This window comes from Epinephelus fuscoguttatus, linkage group LG23 (assembly GCF_011397635.1).
Source record: "Epinephelus fuscoguttatus linkage group LG23, E.fuscoguttatus.final_Chr_v1".
NCBI classification, from domain to species: domain Eukaryota; kingdom Metazoa; phylum Chordata; class Actinopteri; order Perciformes; family Serranidae; genus Epinephelus; species Epinephelus fuscoguttatus.
Window position 1 is genome coordinate 34367831 of NC_064774.1, and position 18617 is coordinate 34386447.

Sequence of the window (18617 nt, forward strand, 5' to 3'; positions counted from 1 at the left end):
AATATGCGTTGGTAACGTTAGTTTACTTTAATTGCAAAGTAAGAGAGGTGTGCTAGCCTGTTAATGTGACAAGCTGTGTGTGTGTGTGTATGTGTGTGTGTGTGAATACATGTGTGCCAGGATGGGAAATTAACCTTTTAAAATGTGAACATCTACCAGCCACTGACAGACATTCAAAATCAATTCATTCAATAGTAAATTATTTTGGGTCTTAAATCTGCCAGCAACGTCATGTTAAATCAGCATTTGGCTGGTGCTAATTTCCCACCTTGGTGTGTGTGCTTGTGTAAATGTGTGTGTGTTGAAGAAAATAGTTAAGTTGTCATCAAGCTAAAAAAAAAAAAAAAAAGCAATTTTTTTTTTTTGCACTTTTCACTGTCTCCCGCACTTTCATTGCAACAAATATACTTAAAAAATTGCAACTTTCATCCCAATTTTTTAGAAAAGCTGCCGCAAAATCAGGCATTTTAGGCCACAACAATCTTGAAAAAAGCCTGCAAAATGCTGGGGGAACTGCTTTATACACCCCTGTGGTTTTCAGAAAGGTTCAGTTATTTCTTTCATTCAGTTTATAAAAAGTGGGACATTAAAAACAGCCACTTACAGTGGGAAAATATCAAAGGGTGCAGAAAGATGTGAACAAATACAAACATTTTTTAATTGTGAATTGGTCCTATTTTATCACAACAAGGCAGTGGAAAAAGTTAGACCCATTTCCCATTGAAATCGCAGGCCTAGTCTTTGGCTTTCTTACATTTTGAAAAGAAGAAAATAAAATCTAAATTTCAAACAACACATTACAGTACAAATGTCATCTAAAAGATTTGTTCCTAAGAAAGCTCCTTCAAAAAAGCAGAGATAGGATATTTTTTAAGTATGAAAACTACATTTCCTATATAGAGAATTGTGTGCTCTTGACAAAAGGATGACCTTACAATATAGAAATTCTAATAAATATATAAAACATAAATAAATATACAATAGTTAAGACAATGAGTGGGAAAAAAAAATGTTACAAAAGACTCAAACCCTTGTAGTGTGTGTGTGCTGTGTGTGCTGTGAAAGAAGACATTTAACAAGCTTATCACTACAAAGGACAATTAGCTCGATGTTGAAAAAAAATCTTAGATTTCGAGAATAAAGTCATACATCTACAAGAATAAAACCATAATATTAAGAGAATAAAGTCAGAAATCTACAATAAAGTCGTAAATCTATGAGAATAAAGTCATAATGTTATGAGAATAAAGTAACAAATCTACAAGAATAAAGTCATAATATTACAAGATCAAAGTTGTACATCTACAAGAATTAGTAGTGAATCTACGAGAATAAGGTCGTAAATCTATGAGAATAAAGTTTAAATGTTACAAGACTAAGCTCGTAATCACACTGGTTAAATGAAAAATGATTACAAAAATAAACAGTTTTTGGGTGGTAATGCATTACATTACATTGTAAATGTAACAATATCACCTGAAATCTTGTTGGCAACGTGTTATATTACTTTGGTACTGCTAAAATATATATTACTGTCACCCTTAACACTGTTTGTACACACTTTGTTGCTTTTTATATCATGTTACCTGATTTTCTGGTTTTAAACTGTGACTATTTTTTCTCTAGATATATGAATTTGTTCTTGTAGATTTGCGACTCTATTCTCAAAATCTAAGACTTTTTTTTCTTTGGCCCTAACCCTCCTTGTATGAATGTATCAGATAATTGTGACATTATGTAAAACATATTATAAGTACAGTATCTGTTTACCACTGTACTGGTGCTGATCCCCAGGGATCTATGTCTCATCATTCAGTGTTCCCCTAAATGTTACTACCTGTGAGAGATAATGTAAGTGAGACTTCAAGATGAAAGCCACTCTGTGCAAAAACAAAAAAATGACTATTGTAATAAATATAGCTTAGTGCTGACTCTGTTATTTTCTCTGGTGAAAGACAGCCATGAAAGAATGGTGATGACAGGAGGACAAGTCTCACAAAGCTTGGTGAAATGAGCATGACCTCGGAAATATGGGTTATGAACACGCACATCATTATCACCTTTGTAATGACCGTTTGTCATGGGAGTTAGCAAACAATGATTTTTTTAATGAACGTGTTTATGGTAGAAGATATGATAATTAGATTTAGGCAAACGTTTTAACTGTTATGATTTGTACTCACTGAAGTTATTGCTGAGATCTGGGAACATAGTTACATTGCTCCAACGCAGTCCAGCAGGGCAAGAAATGAGCTATTAGACGAGCCATTTTTTAGATTTATAAAATCTGGCTAAAGATTTTATAAATCCACTTTACTTGGAGAAAAAAATCCAAAGTGATCACAGTGCAAAGAGAAATGATGATAATAATGATGTCAGGGGTAAAGTGTTGCAAAGTAGCTACTACTTCTACTCAGGCCCACAGGAATGCTGCTCAGCCTTGCAGCAACTTTTTCCTGGTGGCCACTCACGGTACTGCAGTGAAAAATGCCCTGCGCCCAAAAAGGCATTTTCTCCGTAGACCACCATTGTCAAAGAGATGTCTCTAAAACCGTTGACAGGACACCTCAAACTGCAAACAAGGTCAATTATAACTCTTTCTGTTACGAATTTCTGATCCATGGAGGTTTAATATTTGTAAAACTTTCCTCAAGCTGAGAAAAAAAGCCTGTGATGTCATCACAATGATGAGCTGCACAGGAACTTGTGGGAGGAGCCAGCGGATAACACTACTGTGCATATTCACATTTTTTTTTGGCATATGCTCCAGACAAAAAACTCCACTGGAATGAGTTGATACCATTTTGCCATCCGGTATCTACACATTATTAAAATCTATGCTTCTACTACTATGTCTCTGTGGTTAGCTGTGTTCTAGTGGAAAGTATCCAATCCTGCAGTTGTGAAGTGTACATTTGAGGTTCAGCTGGTAAGATGGCAGAAACAGCCTTTATGATGTGGAAGCACTTGAATATGTGGGTGAAAAGTACAGGAATGTCACAATGAAATGCAAACTGAGATGTGATAGGGAGCGATTAAACTGTACTGCATTAGGGCTGGGCAGTGGTACGACCTAAATAACCCAGTACCAAGTAGTGTCAAAACTTCAAATGATACTTCTATTTGGTCCTTTATGTGCTGGGGATCTGATCCCACACTGTCCCAACTCCCCACCAAATAAGCATACTTTCTGTCGCTGTGTTTTTGGAGTCACTCTTCTCAGCGAATGGTCGGTTCAAAGTCTGCCCAGTAAGCACAAGCTAACGCAGCAGCAGTTAACATCCAACACCCGGCCGTTAAACAGTCCTAACAAACTCTCTGCTGCCGTTGTCTTCTGAGCTGTTGCTCACTCAGCAACACGAAGTTCAAAGTCTTCCTGGTTGGCACGAGCTAACACAGCAGCAGTGGCTAACATCCAACACTGAGCTGCTAAACATCCCAACAAACTAACGCTGACAGTGAAACAGCTCGTCTCTGTTGTTAAACTTGTTAACAACCATTACATCAGGCGAGTCAGAGGAGGGCGCACTTTGGTCTGTCATTCCTGTTGTTAGCCTCTAGAGTTACAGGACTAGGCTATGCAATGATGGTACTGAATGAAGGAATTGCAAAGGTGTTTTCATTTTTTTGCAAAAGTACTCTAACTGACTGCACCACTTTTGATGATCTTTTTAGCCATGCTAGCAGCATGGCCTGCCGTTCTGTTAGTTGGTCTACCCTTTGGTCCTGACTGGCATATCTCAATATCTACTTGATGGATCGCCATGAAACTTGTACAATCCTTCCCCAGCCAACATTTGTATGTCAGGCTCATGTGAATAGTAAATGGGCTAAAAATGGGCCCTATATGGAATTGTCCATGGTTTCCATAATGGCCCCATGCCAGTTGCCCACATGGTTGGGCTGAATCAAGTGGGCCCCACATCAGTTATGCTAGGGCTACCTTGGTACGAAGTGGATATGGTCCCAAAGTGGGCATCTTATCACTTGGGTAAACCCACCCATGTGGGCAACTGACATAGGGCCAATACGGAACCTGTGGACAATCCCATATAGGGCCCATTTTTCTGTTTATTTATGACCCATTTGGGCCCCACATAGAATTGTTGGTTGGGTCCTAGTTCCCAGAGGACTCATTGTAATGACCTTGGTGATCCCATTCCTGAATTGATACTTTGGGTAATGAAAATTCTTGCAAAGCAAATGACATTCCAACTAAGAACATGGGAAACATTATACAGTACCATAAACCTGTGGTTCTCAACCTTTTTTCAAGGACCCCTAAAGTGATACACATTAGGTCACAGACCTTTGTGATAAGTTTCACTTCACAGACGATCTAAGAAGATTTTAGTTATTAGACATGATTCTGCTTAGAATTTAGTTATCAACTACAGTCACTCTTGTGACTCTTACTCACACTAGGCTCTCTTCTATAGTGAATTAAATAGTGAAAACAAACCATTCTCTATTTTTTGTGGACCCACTGAAACTTCTTGTAGGACCCTGGCAGTATCACTGCTCCAAACATCAGCATGCTAACACTGTTCTTGTTAACCTGCTACCATGCATATGTAAGCATTTCAACTTAGAGACTTAGCTGTCTCTAAGTAAAGCCCGACTGCTAGCAAGGCTCTTAGTCTTCTTTAGTGATTCCCAGATCTGAGTTATGAACTTAGTGAGTACAATCTTATCATTGCAGAAAGAAAGGATGGACCAACCTACCAAAATGAGACCAAAGTTGCAATAAACTGGAATATTTTTTTAATGTTTTAGAAAAAAACTCTTGACCCAAACCTGCTTTATGGTTGCTAAATTTAAAGGCCAGTGTATCCGCCCTTTCACTGTCAAACCAAATCTAATGTTTTTTTCACTATATAATCTTGGGAAAATTATATTTTTGGGCACTTGCCAAGCACAAAGCATCTTATTTGTCCTTTTAGATATCATGCTAATTTCATGAAATTTTGAGAGACTGGGTTGTACAGGGCTAACCCTGGAAATCTGTGTTGGTTGAAAACCAAACTGGTGTTGGGATCACACCAAGCCGTTGACCAGCCCCTTCTCACACTCCTCTGCCAAACGCCTCCAATGCTGCCGGTTCTTCTGACATCCTTCCAACAATGGGGAGCAATACTCTGACATGCCTGCCAAAGTCTGTGACAGTGACAAAGGCAACATATTTAACAAGGAAAGATTCAGTGAATAAATACAACATTCATTCATCTTTCCAGCAAGTGGAAAATAATAGGATGGATGTCCACCATTGGCATTGGGAAAATGCCTTTTCCAGCTATTCAGCTGGGACAGTGATTTTCAGAGACAAAGACAACCATCATTACAAGTTTAATTTTAAAATTACCTCATATAACTGAGTGCAGATGGCATCAATGAAGGACACCTGCATACTGGGAATCTTATCTCTTTTGTCACGATTCATCAGGTCCTAAAGTGAAAAGATGGAGAGAATGACATGTTAACCAAATTAAAAGAATGCAAAAATGATTGCATTCAAATGTTTGTAAATGACAACATTTTCCACTTTCTTCAGTTTCTTGCTTGGAACTTTGGAGCCACTGCCAACAGCTTTTCCATGTTTCTACACCGTTAGCAGAAAACTCCCACATGATCTCAGATTCATGACTTAAAAACAGATAGGAGATAGAGCTGCAACAGACAACTGTTTTCATTATCAAGATACTGAACCCCAAATTGCTTCCAAATAGTAAGTGCGTGTGAATGTCTACCCGATGAGCAGGTGGCACCTTGTATGGTAGCCATTGTATGAATGGATGAATTTGATATGTAGTGTGCAAATGCTTTAAGCGATTGGAAGATTAGAAAGGGATCAAACAAATGTGAGTCCATTTAGGTTTTTTTTTTAAATTAATAAATAAATAAAGAAACTAATTTTGGAAACAGTTAGCAAATTGAGCTGCAAAGACTGCCCTGATCCAACTCAGCAGCCTGACAGAAGACTTGGATTATTTATTGCTGATTTATTGCTGACTGAGGAGACCACACAAGGACCCATTCAAGCAATGATACTAGATAAAATCATGGTAACTGGTTAGTTTCTCTGTATGGACAAAATAGGAAAGTGGCAAGGGGCTGACTGCGGGAATGATAAAAGGTAGTCTGTATGATTTCCACAAGATATGATTAATTATTGAATGAATGAATGGTTATATTTTCAGTTTAATCCTCCAGAGGGCAGAGACAATGGGCTCTAGTTTCCCGACGCGGCAGACAGTGCGCACACGTCACCAAAACTTCACATGCAGATTTCCAGAATGTCAGGCACATTAACAATGCAATAAATACACAAAAACCACTATTCAATGCAACTATCTGCAATCAGCACATAAATTTATCTCTGTATCGACTGTCCCATCACATCTGATGTCAGATCAAAGGGGACTGGCACCGTTTGGCACGTTTGGCACGCGTAATGGAAACCCAACCTGATTTGATTAACACAGCTGCAAATTAATGAGTTCATATCCCTCTCAGCCAACCACAAACAGCCACAGCATCAGATAGGGAGTATATACTCAGCATCTGTCATCTTAGAAAAGTCAAAAGAAAAGAAACAGAGTGAGACTACGAGAGAGAAAGAGAGAGCGCGCACGCACCCGAGAGAAACGCAACATTGATTTACGATTGTGGTGACCTCCTTCCAGGCTACCTTTGCATCATCAGCCCATGGAAGCCTGCTCGCATTTCCATATATTCGGACACTGCGAGCTTGGACCTCCCGGACCAAAACATCAGTTTCTTCCTGGGAGAAGTTTGGCCGTCTGACGCTGCTGCTCTCTTCTGCCATAGCGAATTGAGTAAACTCTCATTACGCCTTCGTGCGGCGCATCTAAGGGCGAGGAGAGGGGCTCATTTGATTGATGTGATGTGTGGAAAACCCACTCCATGCCTTCTCTCCTCCCTCTTTCCGACTTGCGCAGGTAGGAGGGACGGAGGTGGGAAAGAGGAGTAGCTGCGCCAGCGCGCATGGTGTGCCAAACTTGCAAAATCCGCCTGGCCACACCCAGTTGGCGAAGCGCAGGTGCGCTGCGCCTCCGCCTCGCCTGGTCTGTGAAACTAGAGGCCAGTGTTTTGCAGCAGATTATATGGCTTAATTCCAATATTGTGATTGAAGGGAAACCAGTTTTTTGAAAGAGTCTTTTTGAACAGGGTGTTTTGTTCATAAATGATCTTGTTAATGAAGAAGGAAATCTTAAGAGTTACAACCAATTCACTGATATGTATAGTAGTATTTGTTCCCTCCAATCCTTTAATCAACTCTTTCTACTCTTAGAATGCTCTTGAAAAGGAAAAAGTGGGATGTAAATTATAAACTGTCAGTCCGTCAGCCAGCTATAAAAAAAAAATCACAAATGGCTGCAAAATAGGAAGATAAATCGAAACATTTATAATTTTTACTTAACATACCGGTCCTTAGGAAGTATTCCTCACAATACTTATCAAAAATGTGAGGATACTTTAGACTGCCCTATACCATGGAAATGGGTTTTTGGTTTGATATATAAAACAACTGTTGACTCATTTACAAGATATTTTCAGTTGAAAATAATTTATAATTTTCCCACAACTAGAAAAATGCTAAACATATGGGGTATTAGGGAATCAGACAAATGCCGGTTTTGTGGAACAGTATCTGAATCAACAGTCCATCTTTTTTAGTATTGTCACATTGTATCCGCATTTTGGGGTGAGGTTCAAAAAATGTGCTCAAAAACGAATTTACACCTGGAACTGAACCTCTTCTCTGTGATGCTGGGTGATGTTACAGAAACAAAGACCTATACTGTTAATTTATTTATTATTATTTTTTGTCTGTTGGTTAGTTTCTGTTTGTGTTATAACAGAGTGATGCTGTTTGTTTGTATTGTGTGTAAGGAAAAATAAATGAAAAAAATAGAAGAAGAAAAAAAAGAGTTAGAGAAAAGGTCCTCACTAGGGGTGATGGTGGTTGGGTTTAGGGGAAAAAAAAGAAAGATATGATTCATTATGTAATTTAGGATCAAAAATAATACCCTGATGGTTTGCATGATGACTTGAAAAGTAAAGATTAGGGAGATTGGAAAAGTCTCAATTTTGGCTGAGTAACTGATTACAAACACTCACGAGATTTGTCATGGTTTTATTGAAAACTATAATTATGTTGGGATTCACTGGATCACAGATCATTTGTCATTTCTTAAAATCTAAACTGGACATGTGAAAGCTTCTCCTCTTGCCATTTGAAATGGTAAGAGACCTCATGTTGTTTGTTCTTCAACAGAGGACAGTTATTTGACACCCATCCCCACAGGATGCTCCATTTTACACCTCAGTGAGACACAAGTCTGAAACTGGATTGGACGGTACTTTTATGGTGTCATGTGACTCTGTGATGTCAATAGGCAACTGTAGAAGTTCTGCTCCTTTCACACAGTCTTTCTCTTTCCTGTTGTGCCCTTGAGCAGCCCAGAGGTGCTCTTTTTCCTCCTGGGCTCTGACCACCTCAGAGACCCTTGCCCCCGAACCACTAAAGGGAGAGCAATTTCTCTCAGACTCTCTTTCTCCTGGACCACGACATGCCCTTGCTCATGGCAGGAGCAAATCCTGGAAACCAGAGAAATTAGTATGCAAACACAAGGACTGCAGCTAACTTTCCAGCAACAAGGAGAACCAAGTTGAGTTAGCAACCAAGCATCTAACTCTGCATGGACCCTGAGCGACCAGCCTCCTCGGATCAGAACCTTCGGAACAAGGACGCAACAAAGACTGCTTCTGGAACCACAGCTATTTCCAGCTTTCCCCTGCTGGCTAACAAAAGCAGTACACCTCAATCCAACTCTTTCTTACATCCATTCAAGGATTGGCAATGGGCATAGCTTTATCACAGCTGTACAGGCTAAGCAAGACTTGTTGAATGTGATTTAATGCTGTTTATTGAGTCATAGTTGTGATTGTTTGTAGTTAGGTTATTGGCTAGTTGGCTTTGCCAAAGCTATGTGAGGTTAGTTTGCTAATGCTGTTCTTACATGCAACTAAATATCCTCTGAACTAATCCAGACCCTTTGCAACACATATCACATTCACATAGACTCATTTACAAATTCACTTTCAACAGAGCAACACCCAAAGACAAAAATCTACCTTCTTTTCCTTTGTCTTTGTCCTGACCACACGGTCAGACAACACCTCCCCCGATCTGAAGCCAGCTTTGATTTGGTCATGTTATATATAGTTAGTTAGTTAGAATTTGTGTGTTTTTGTTTTGCTTTGCTTCCTTTATGAATATATATATATATTTTTGGAATCGTATTGTCTCACAAGAGTGAATGAATAGTCAACCTCTGCTACGTCAAGAACTGAAATTCGTCAGGCTTTACTATCAAATTTGGTTATTGTTATTATTATATCCATGTCTTTAAAAACATGGATGCTTCACCCACATCTTTCCCCCTGGCCACACAGAAGATCTGTACAATCAGCGTCATTTCAAGGTGGGCACCCAAGATTAGTGTCACTAATTCAGTATCTGACCAAATGTCTCCCCTTCTGTTCCTGAGATATGATGTTGAATAATGGCCAGAAAAGTGTTTTATGCAGAACAGATGGATGCAAAGTCACAGTGACCTTAATCTTTGACCACTTAAGTCTAATCAGTTCATCATTAAGTCCAAGTGAACATTTGTGCCAAATTTGAAGAAATTCCCTGAAGGTGTTCTTAACATAATGCTTTCACAAGAAAGAGATGCATGCAAGATCACAGTGACCTTGACCTTGACCATCAAAATTGAATCAGTTCATTTTTGACTCCAAGTGGACGTTTGTGCCAAATTTAAAGAAATTGCCTCACAGCATTCTTAAGATATTATGTTCACAAGAATGGAACGGACAATACGGAAACATAATGCTTCCAGCCTGGGCTATCACCAGTGCAGAGGTATTTAGTATTTACTTTAGTTTTAGCATTTGTACTCTTAAATAAGATGCCATGTCTTTTGATGATAACAACTGGGTCAAAGCACATAAATATTTAAAACCAAGGGACCAAACATGGATCCCTGAGGCACACCACAGCTTATGTTGTACTTTTTAGAGAGGTTTTCGTCACAGAATAGAAGCGACACATTGCACTTACACTGGGCTCAATGTTCAGCTCTCGTCTCTCCTTATCCCCCTGTTCAAAGAACTCAGTGGCGATCAGCTCCGCAATCTATATCAGAGAGAGGACACCAGTGAGCTCAAATTGAATCTTTAATTTAAAGCAGACCTCCAGCTGATGAAACACACAGAATATGACAAAAAGACCAAAGACTTATACATAATTAACAACATTAACACTTTTAGTTCAAAACACATTTTATTACAAGCAAAAACTGGTAAGAGTGGTTTTCATCATTTATCCACAAGCAAACTATTAATGTACCACAACAGGGGAAAAAAAATAGTCAGTTAATGTTCCACAGATTCCACATCTCAAACTAAGCTTCCACAGTTTTCTCTCTCATCATCACTATCAAATCCTCAGCTTGGATTAGACACAACTCCATCTAAGGTGAAATGCAAAAATCTATGCAAATCACACTGCTGTTCTATTATTGTACTTAACCTTTTAAACTCTCTGGCGTACTTGTGGCAGTTTGAGTTTCAGTGGAGGCATTTTAAAGAACATCATAGGAGGTTGACTTTCAGAACAAGGTTGGGACATCCTACCATGGAGAAGACATAATGCGTCTTCTGCTGCCAGAGCCAACATTGTCAAACTTTGACAATGTGAATTGGCTGAAAAAACAAGACAGACCAAGAATATATACAAAGAAGGCAAGAAAAACACAAGACGACTTGAGGAAAAACAAAAGCAAAAACAAAAGCAGGCAAGAAACACTAAGACAGAAGAAATGTAAAAGAGAAAAAGTAGGTATGTAGAAAGGCTAGTCAGGATAAAAAAAGTAAATACAGTAAGAAGAAGGAAAGGTCTGCCAAAGGAGTGGTAGTCACTCCAAGTTAATGGTCTCCATCTGCTTACAGAGAGGTAAATGAGATTTGACTGCAGCCTTGGGCTCCAATCAGTATCACTCAGTGAGTGTTTGTTAAAGTCATCTGCAGCTCATTGATTGAGTCTATAATAAAGGGTCAGTACCATGGAGTTGCAGGCGGACTCAGCCAGAGAGAGGGCTTATTATAGCTGACTAAAAACCAACAGTAGGCATGTAGCAAATGTTAACCAGTGAGGCTATGTAACTTTGTCCTTATTTACTCGTCAGCCAAAATATCAACATTTTTCATCTGCATAGCGAAGCAAGTTAGCTCCATGTCAAAATAATTTCAGTGGTCTGGGACTGCTTCATTAGACTTCCAACAACAGCAAGAAAGACCTACTACTGGGTTTATGAAAGCATTTCAAACGGTTGATGTTGGAGAATGCTTGCACATGTAAGCCATATGCTCATGAATAGTATGGTCAAACAAGTAAAACTTGGGAACACTGGTCACTTATGGCCACCTAAATTAAAACTATGTCAAAACTGACCCCAAATAGACTTGAGATTGAGACCAGAACAATGTGAATCTTTAAGGATAATTCTGGTTAACAGCAGCATTCAAAAGTGCTTCATAAGGCAGCAAAATAAAACAGACAAGTCATAAAATCAGCAGGTTTTAAAGGAAAACAGATAAACAAAAAAACCTAAAACAATTTGGGGCCGGATCTACTAAGATCCCAATTTGCGTGATTTACTAAGAGTGATTGCGTAAATGACAACAGGTGACAAACGTGTTGGAGACACCCTATTTAAATGAGGGTTTTGCGTATTTTATGGTTTGCAGCATGGCGAGTTTGGAGAGAAAGCACAAAGTGAAATTCGACCCAATGGAATTAGAGGTGTTGGTAGATAAGGCCAATAAACAGTTAAATGAGCTACAGCAAAGAAACTGACTGTCTCACAAAGGAACGCTATATGGGAAGAAATCTGTGAAAAAGCAAATGTTGTTGGTAAAACGATGCGAACAGTGGATGAAGTGAATAGAAGATATCAAGACATCAGAAGAAAAACAAAAGAAAAATTGGGATATAATAAAACATCTGCAAATAAAACAGGTGGGGGCACAGTAGATGAGATGCCTCTGACCAACAGCCAGGGACCAGAGAGGTGCGCACGGCGGGCAAGTTCCACCTGCGTAAAAGGAAACACAAATAATACACTCAACTGTCACGTTTAAGTTTTCTTATGTTGGCTATGAATACTCATTTTGTGTAAAATAGGCTATACGATAAAGAACTGTTAAGTTTTGTTTTTTTGCCATGATAAAAGTTAGAACTACAGCGTTCTCCTACGGCATGGCATTATGCTCCAGCACGTGTTGCTTGGCGATGTTATGTAGCATGCAGCAGGTCACTACAATCTGGGCCACTTTTTCTGTCCTGTACAGCAGTGCTCCTCCAGTGCGATCCAAACAACGGAACCTGCTCTTCGGGATTCCAAAGGTGCGCTCCACAATATTCTGTGTGCGGATATGGGCCTCGTTGTACCTTATCTCTCCGGCAGTGGTCAGGTTGAGAACAGGTGTCAGGAGGAAGGGGTGTAGGGGGTATGCATTATCAACTTAAAAACATATGAATCAATATGAAACACGCTCTTGTTTTTAATGTAATTATTTTACAAAGGATTTTACAAATTGACTCTCCTACAAGCCAGCTATCTCCAAACTTGCCATCTCGCAACTTAGAAAACAAGAAAACTGTTACTTAGAATAAAAGAATCGTGTACTGACCCGGGATATTTTGCCACAACGTTGGTAATGGCATTTAGGACTTCAGACAGCACATCTGAAAAACGGGAATGGGAGATCCCAGCTGTAATAGCTACCTTACACTGGAATGACCCAGATGCAAAAAAATGTAAACTTGCAAGGAGTTTTGTTATTGCAGGTACTGCGTGATTCCTTCTCATGGCTGGCTCCAAATCCGCTCTGAGTTCCTCCAACAACTCCAAAATGGCAATACTGGATAGGCGTTATGTTTTGATGACTGTTTCCTCATTCATTCCAAAAATGTTCACACAGGGGTGAAAAAATGCATTCTCTACATCTTCTTTCATCGTTTCTGTGTCTCCTTCTTGCAACAATAACCGCAGCCATGTGTGCGCAATTACGCATACAAACCGTTCGCACCTCCCTTTGACACGAGTTAAATATAGACGCAGTTTCTATTTGCAAAATTGCTTTCAGGTTTGATAAATCACTTTGCGTGTGCGAAATTAATAAATTTACATTTTCTCCTCCCAGCACACACATAATTGCGTGTAAACACCCCATATTGCATGTTCACTGTAGCAAACATACTAACTGGATGCAGACGCGCTATTTTGCACCTTTGAAAGACGCAACCCTTTGTGCATACTGTTAGTAAATCAGTTTGTACATTTTTTTGCGTGTGCAATGAATTTGCACACGTTTTTATACATGCAAACCTTTAGTAGATCTGGCCCTTGGTGTATAAAAACTTGTTTACCAGAATGCTGCCAAAAGCTATGGCTACAGAATTAAGACTCAAGTTGTAATAACTCAGAATTATCCTTATCATCATAGCCAAGGTCAAACTTTACACCATTACAGAAAAGACAGAATTACACACAATGTGATCTATACTCCTATATAACAGAAGGAAATCATGTCATATGAAACTGATATTTAAAGGATGAATGAATGGATCCAAAGATGAAACAAGCTGCTTTTTAGGCTTTAACGGGATAGTTCAGATTTTTGAAGTGGGCTTGTATGAGGTGCTTATCTATAGTCAATGCGTCACCTACAGTAGATGGCAGTCAGCACATTCCCAGTTTGGAGAAGCAGGCTGGAGTCAGACACGGAAGCAAACCAATGTTCTGCCATGGAGGGGTCATCAATAAAATGTATTTTAGCCACCAATAAAATGTGTCACCTAAAACAATCCATGGCTGTGTCTGAAACTGCCGGTTCTGACTTCCTGGTTGTGAGTGCTAGGGATTTCCTTCGGGCTGACGACGGAGGTCATCCTTGACTCATGAAGCTAGACTGTGCTACCCTGCTAGCTGCTATTTCGAACTTGTTGCTAGGAACTGAGAGACAATGTTGCTCAAAGCCAGTTTTTTATTTGTCCTCCTCATGGGCTGTTTGTTCAGGACTCATTACGGCTCAACCGTAGTCCTGCATTCCCGGGTCTGTTTGGATCGCTCCTGCCATTATGACAGTACAGCCTCGAGCGCCTCTGCCAGGCCGCTGGGTTCTGCATTGTTACCCCAGCCTTTAACTCTCACCATTGAGCTATGGACTTAACACGTCTGCACAGCCTTATGGCTCTAAAAGACAATTTTACTGTTTCTTCAAGTTGCACTCGTGTCTTTGTATTAGGACTACATACTAAGAGAGATACTTTAATGAAACCGCTAAGGTCTAATAGAGCTAAACAGAAATGGTTGATTGTTTAATTACTACTTATGTCTGGTAACATGCAGCCTAATCCTGAGCTGCAATGTATTTTGACCCAGCTGACTTTAAACATCTGTCTGGCTTAAGTATTATTCATCTTAATGTACGCAGCTTGTTATCAAAAATGGACATGGTTCGAATATGGGTTAATTCAACTGAGGCGGACATTGTTGTAATATCTGAAATTTGGTTAACAAAATCAGTTTCTGATTCAGATATTGACAGTGCTGGATACAATGTTTATCGCTCTGACAAACCTTGGAAAGGAGGCGGTGTTGCTGTTTTTGTCAAATCTAGCCTCCACACCAGGGTTGTTCTGTCTGAATCAATCTGTAAGCACTTGGAATTCCTGGCTTTAAATGTGGAAATTGCCAAAAACATCAACATAACTGTTGTTGGTTGTTATAGGCCTCCGTCTGCCTCAAAAGATGCATTGCATTCTTTGTCACACCTTTTATCCATACTAAAGTACAATGAACTTGTTTTAGCTGGTGATCTATATTGGGATTGGCTTAAGCCAGTATCTGATGAGTTCAAATCCTTTTGTGATTCTGTCAATCTTACCCAGCCGATTAACTCCCCCACTCGTCCAAATCTTAAATGTATTGAGAAGTCCACCTTAATTGACTTGATTCTTACAAATGTTCCTCATAAATTTTCAGCTATCTGTGTTTTTTGCAATGACTTAAGCGACCACTGTGTTGTTGCTGCTCTAAGGAACACTAAGATCCCCAAATTAAAGCCACGTATCGTTTCTAAGAGGAATCTTAAACTTTTTAGTGAGCAAGGATTTTATCATGATTTAGATCATTTCAGTTGGGGTAGAATTGAGCTGATCCCTGATGTGGAGACAGCATGGGCCTTTTTTAAAGATGCGTTTACTAAAATCATTAACACTAATGCTCTCTATAGGAGATACAGAGTAAAGGGTCGCGATAACCCCTGGTTCTCCTCTGAACTAGCAGACACTGTTCATGAGAGGAACTCAGCCTGGGCTAAGGCAAGGACCACAGGTTCTACCTCAGACTGGCTTGTTTTTAGACAACTAAGAAAGCTGTCATAATAAGGACATCCCAAACAAATTTAATGTCAACTTGTCATGACAAAGACAACTTCTGGAAATGTCACTTTGATTAATGTCAAGTTGTCATAATCAAGACAACCCAAACAATGTCAACTTGTTATTACAAAAACTGAATGACACGTGACAAGTTCATGACATTGTCATGTCATAGTTATGACAGTGTCATGTCATCCTTATGTAGAGACTTTCAAGTAAAGTGTTACCCAATATTCTTTCTTTTGCCAAATGATTTCCCTTTTGGAGCAGCTGGAGGTGGAAGCGGTGGTCCGCATTTGTCTGCCATTATTACGGAGAAAAGTTTATATCCACAAGCGTCCCTGTAACTAGCCTATATGTTGTCTCACAGACTCACTCTTCCTGGTCAGTGGGGGGTTACGTCAGTCGGAGGCCTCCATGTGGGGAAGACAGACAGGATGCTCTGCCCGAATGCAATGATTGGTCTGAATTTTCTAAGAACCATATGAGAATGGTATAATTATGAGTTTGTATCTCTGTTGGAATTCACTTACATTTTAGTGTGCCATCAGCTTACTAATAGCATTTTAACCTAAACAAAGAAAAGTGTAACATTTCCAGAAAGGTAAGTGTCGCTTTAATAGGCCTATGTTTAATATGAGCAGAGCAGCACATCTCAGCACAACACAAATGGCCACAAAGTACTTTGTAACATTATTTATTAATTTGGGAAAATACGTGATGTTAAAATAACATGTTTTAATTATGCGACAGCAATGGCGTAATTAATGACACCAAGAAAATGACCCCAGTAGTGTCCGAAAGTGTTTTTTCACATTGCGGGTGAGCTCACTATGTAGTCTTCTACATAGAACTTCCTATATAGTGAGTTTGGGAGTAGTGAATGAGTAAATTATTTTGGACAAAGCCATCATCAGTTTAAGTGTACACTATATTGAGAGTATTTTTACTGCTTTACCTTTCCATTAGATGGTAACCCTCAATGGGTAACTGAAGCTGTTATATTGCTTTCTTCAAAGCCAGACTCCATTGAGAAAAACAGTAATTTAACATCGCTGAACACAGGAGCTGCTGGCCTACCGCTGCCTCGATCAGTTATTTTATTGGTGTAATTGTGTGACTTTGATGTTTAAAGTGGCTAGTCCGGATTTACCAAAGTCCCACAATAACAAACTAACTAACTGATCAAGGAAGCAGTAGACCAACAGCTTCTGTGTTCAGTGAGCTAAAATTACTGTTTTTCTAAATGCAGTCTGGTGGTTTTGAAAAGAGCATAGATGTGGAACTGGAACTCTTAATGGTTTCCCCTTTGTAACAGGCTGTCTGATGGAAAGATAAAGCAGTGAAAATACTCTCAGTATAGTGTACACTTAATCTGTTGTATATTTTTTTTATTGGCCAAAATATGTTTTGTTAATGACCCTGTCCATAGCAGTACATTGATTAGTTTTTGTGTCAGACTCCAGCGTGCTTCTCCAAACTGTGGGCGTGCCGGCTGACATCTACTGTAGGTAATACACTGACTATGAATAAGTGCCCCATTCAACCCCACTGAACTATCCCTATAAAATGTGTTATGAAAAAGTTTCCAAGCTTACAGACCAGGAGATCTTAATTTAAGACTGAGTTTAACTGACTTAGTTAAACTGAGTTATTTTAGGTGCTACCAAAAATAGGCTGATATCACAAATTTTTCACGTTTTCCTACACCTGTAAGGAGGCAGGTTGGGGTGGTGGATGAGTCACAAAAAAACAGACTGTCATCTAGAGTGGCGTATTTGGATCCATGTAAACTTTGAGTGAACTTTGAGTCATTTTAAAGTATGTCCTTGCCATGTTCTTTTCCTAAACCTAACCTCAGTAACTTTTATTGCCTAAACCTAACCTCCGTAACTTTACGTTAATTACGTACAGTAACGTCATTCATGAGGCGCAAATTCTTAGAATATCATATGAACTGTTGTGCGTGCATTTTTTGTAGGATATCATACGAACTGTTCTATGAGAATATGTTGTAATAAAGGATGCACCTATAGGCTGCTGACATCATAAACAATGAGCTGTAGCAGAAAATAATGCCTTTTAGTATATGGATGGTTGAATTATAACAAGATAACTTGGTTCAAAAGGGAAACAAATTTAGGGTCTTCCTTATATAAGATGCATGTTGTAAAACCGCAATGTTTCAGGTTTAATTGAGCTGAGACCAAAGTGCTTTACAAGTAAAAGAAAAAACAGACAACAACTCAGTACTTACTCTCATCTGCATCATATCCAGCTGTGGCAAGCAGCTGTTTTCAGTGAAAAGACTTACACTACCTGCCCAGCTCCAAACAACAAAGTTAGCAACGAGCTGGTAAATGTGTTGAAAAAATATTTCTCTGAAAACTAAAATGGAACTCCAACATTAAAGTTAAAAGTCAAAATCTTATGCAAATAAAAATTTGAATCCATGCATGGGACAAATACACAAAGAGGAAATAATCAGGGGTCCGTTTCAGAAAGGAGGTACAACAAACTCTGAGCCTAACCCTGAACTCTGAGTTGAGTAACTCTGAGATGGGAAACTCTGGGTTACGGGTTTCAGAACAGGTGATTTCAATCGGTTCAATCAACACAGAGTTTGTTCACTCTGAGTTAAGCGCGTGCCGTGCACCACGACTTTAAAAAGCCGTCATCAATGGAGCCCCGATACCACGATTCACCATGGCAACAAGCGACAAGAAAAGGTCTGCATTTTTTTACTCTTCTGGAGTTGGATATTTTAATGCGTTCATACAGTGAATTTGAAGCTGTTTTCAGGAAGAAGAGTAATACAGCTGCAGCAGCGAAGGAACGGGAGTCGGCGTGGGAGAACATTACTGCTCGAGTCAATGCGTAAGTTTAAATTTATTTCATACATTTATGCAATCACAATAATAATAGGCTAGCTACAGATGCAAACAGGTGGAATGGTGTTAAAGCTAAAATTTGGTTCACTTAGATGCAATCCCACCTCATTATTTTTCAAGTGAAAATGTGCTTCAAACAAGTTTAAAATTGTCTAAAAACAAGTTACTTTTAGGTGTGATTTGTTTTG

At 39.2% G+C, this 18617-nt stretch overlaps 1 protein-coding gene across 8 annotated transcripts in view; it reads right to left on the reverse strand.

Moving 5' to 3' along the window:
- Positions 1–332: 332 nt before the first annotated feature.
- Positions 333–18617, reverse strand: part of pde5ab (phosphodiesterase 5A, cGMP-specific, b) — a 287017-nt gene continuing 268732 nt past the window's right edge. For all 8 annotated transcript variants that reach the window (XM_049568813.1, XM_049568815.1, XM_049568812.1 and 5 more), the window contains 3 exons: positions 10151–10225; positions 5363–5446; positions 333–5157 (listed from right to left, as the gene is read on the reverse strand). In XM_049568813.1, the coding sequence (XP_049424770.1) occupies positions 5038–5157; positions 5363–5446; positions 10151–10225 (279 nt within the window). In that variant the 3' untranslated portion in view covers positions 333–5037. The remainder of the gene's footprint in view (positions 5158–5362; positions 5447–10150; positions 10226–18617) is intronic.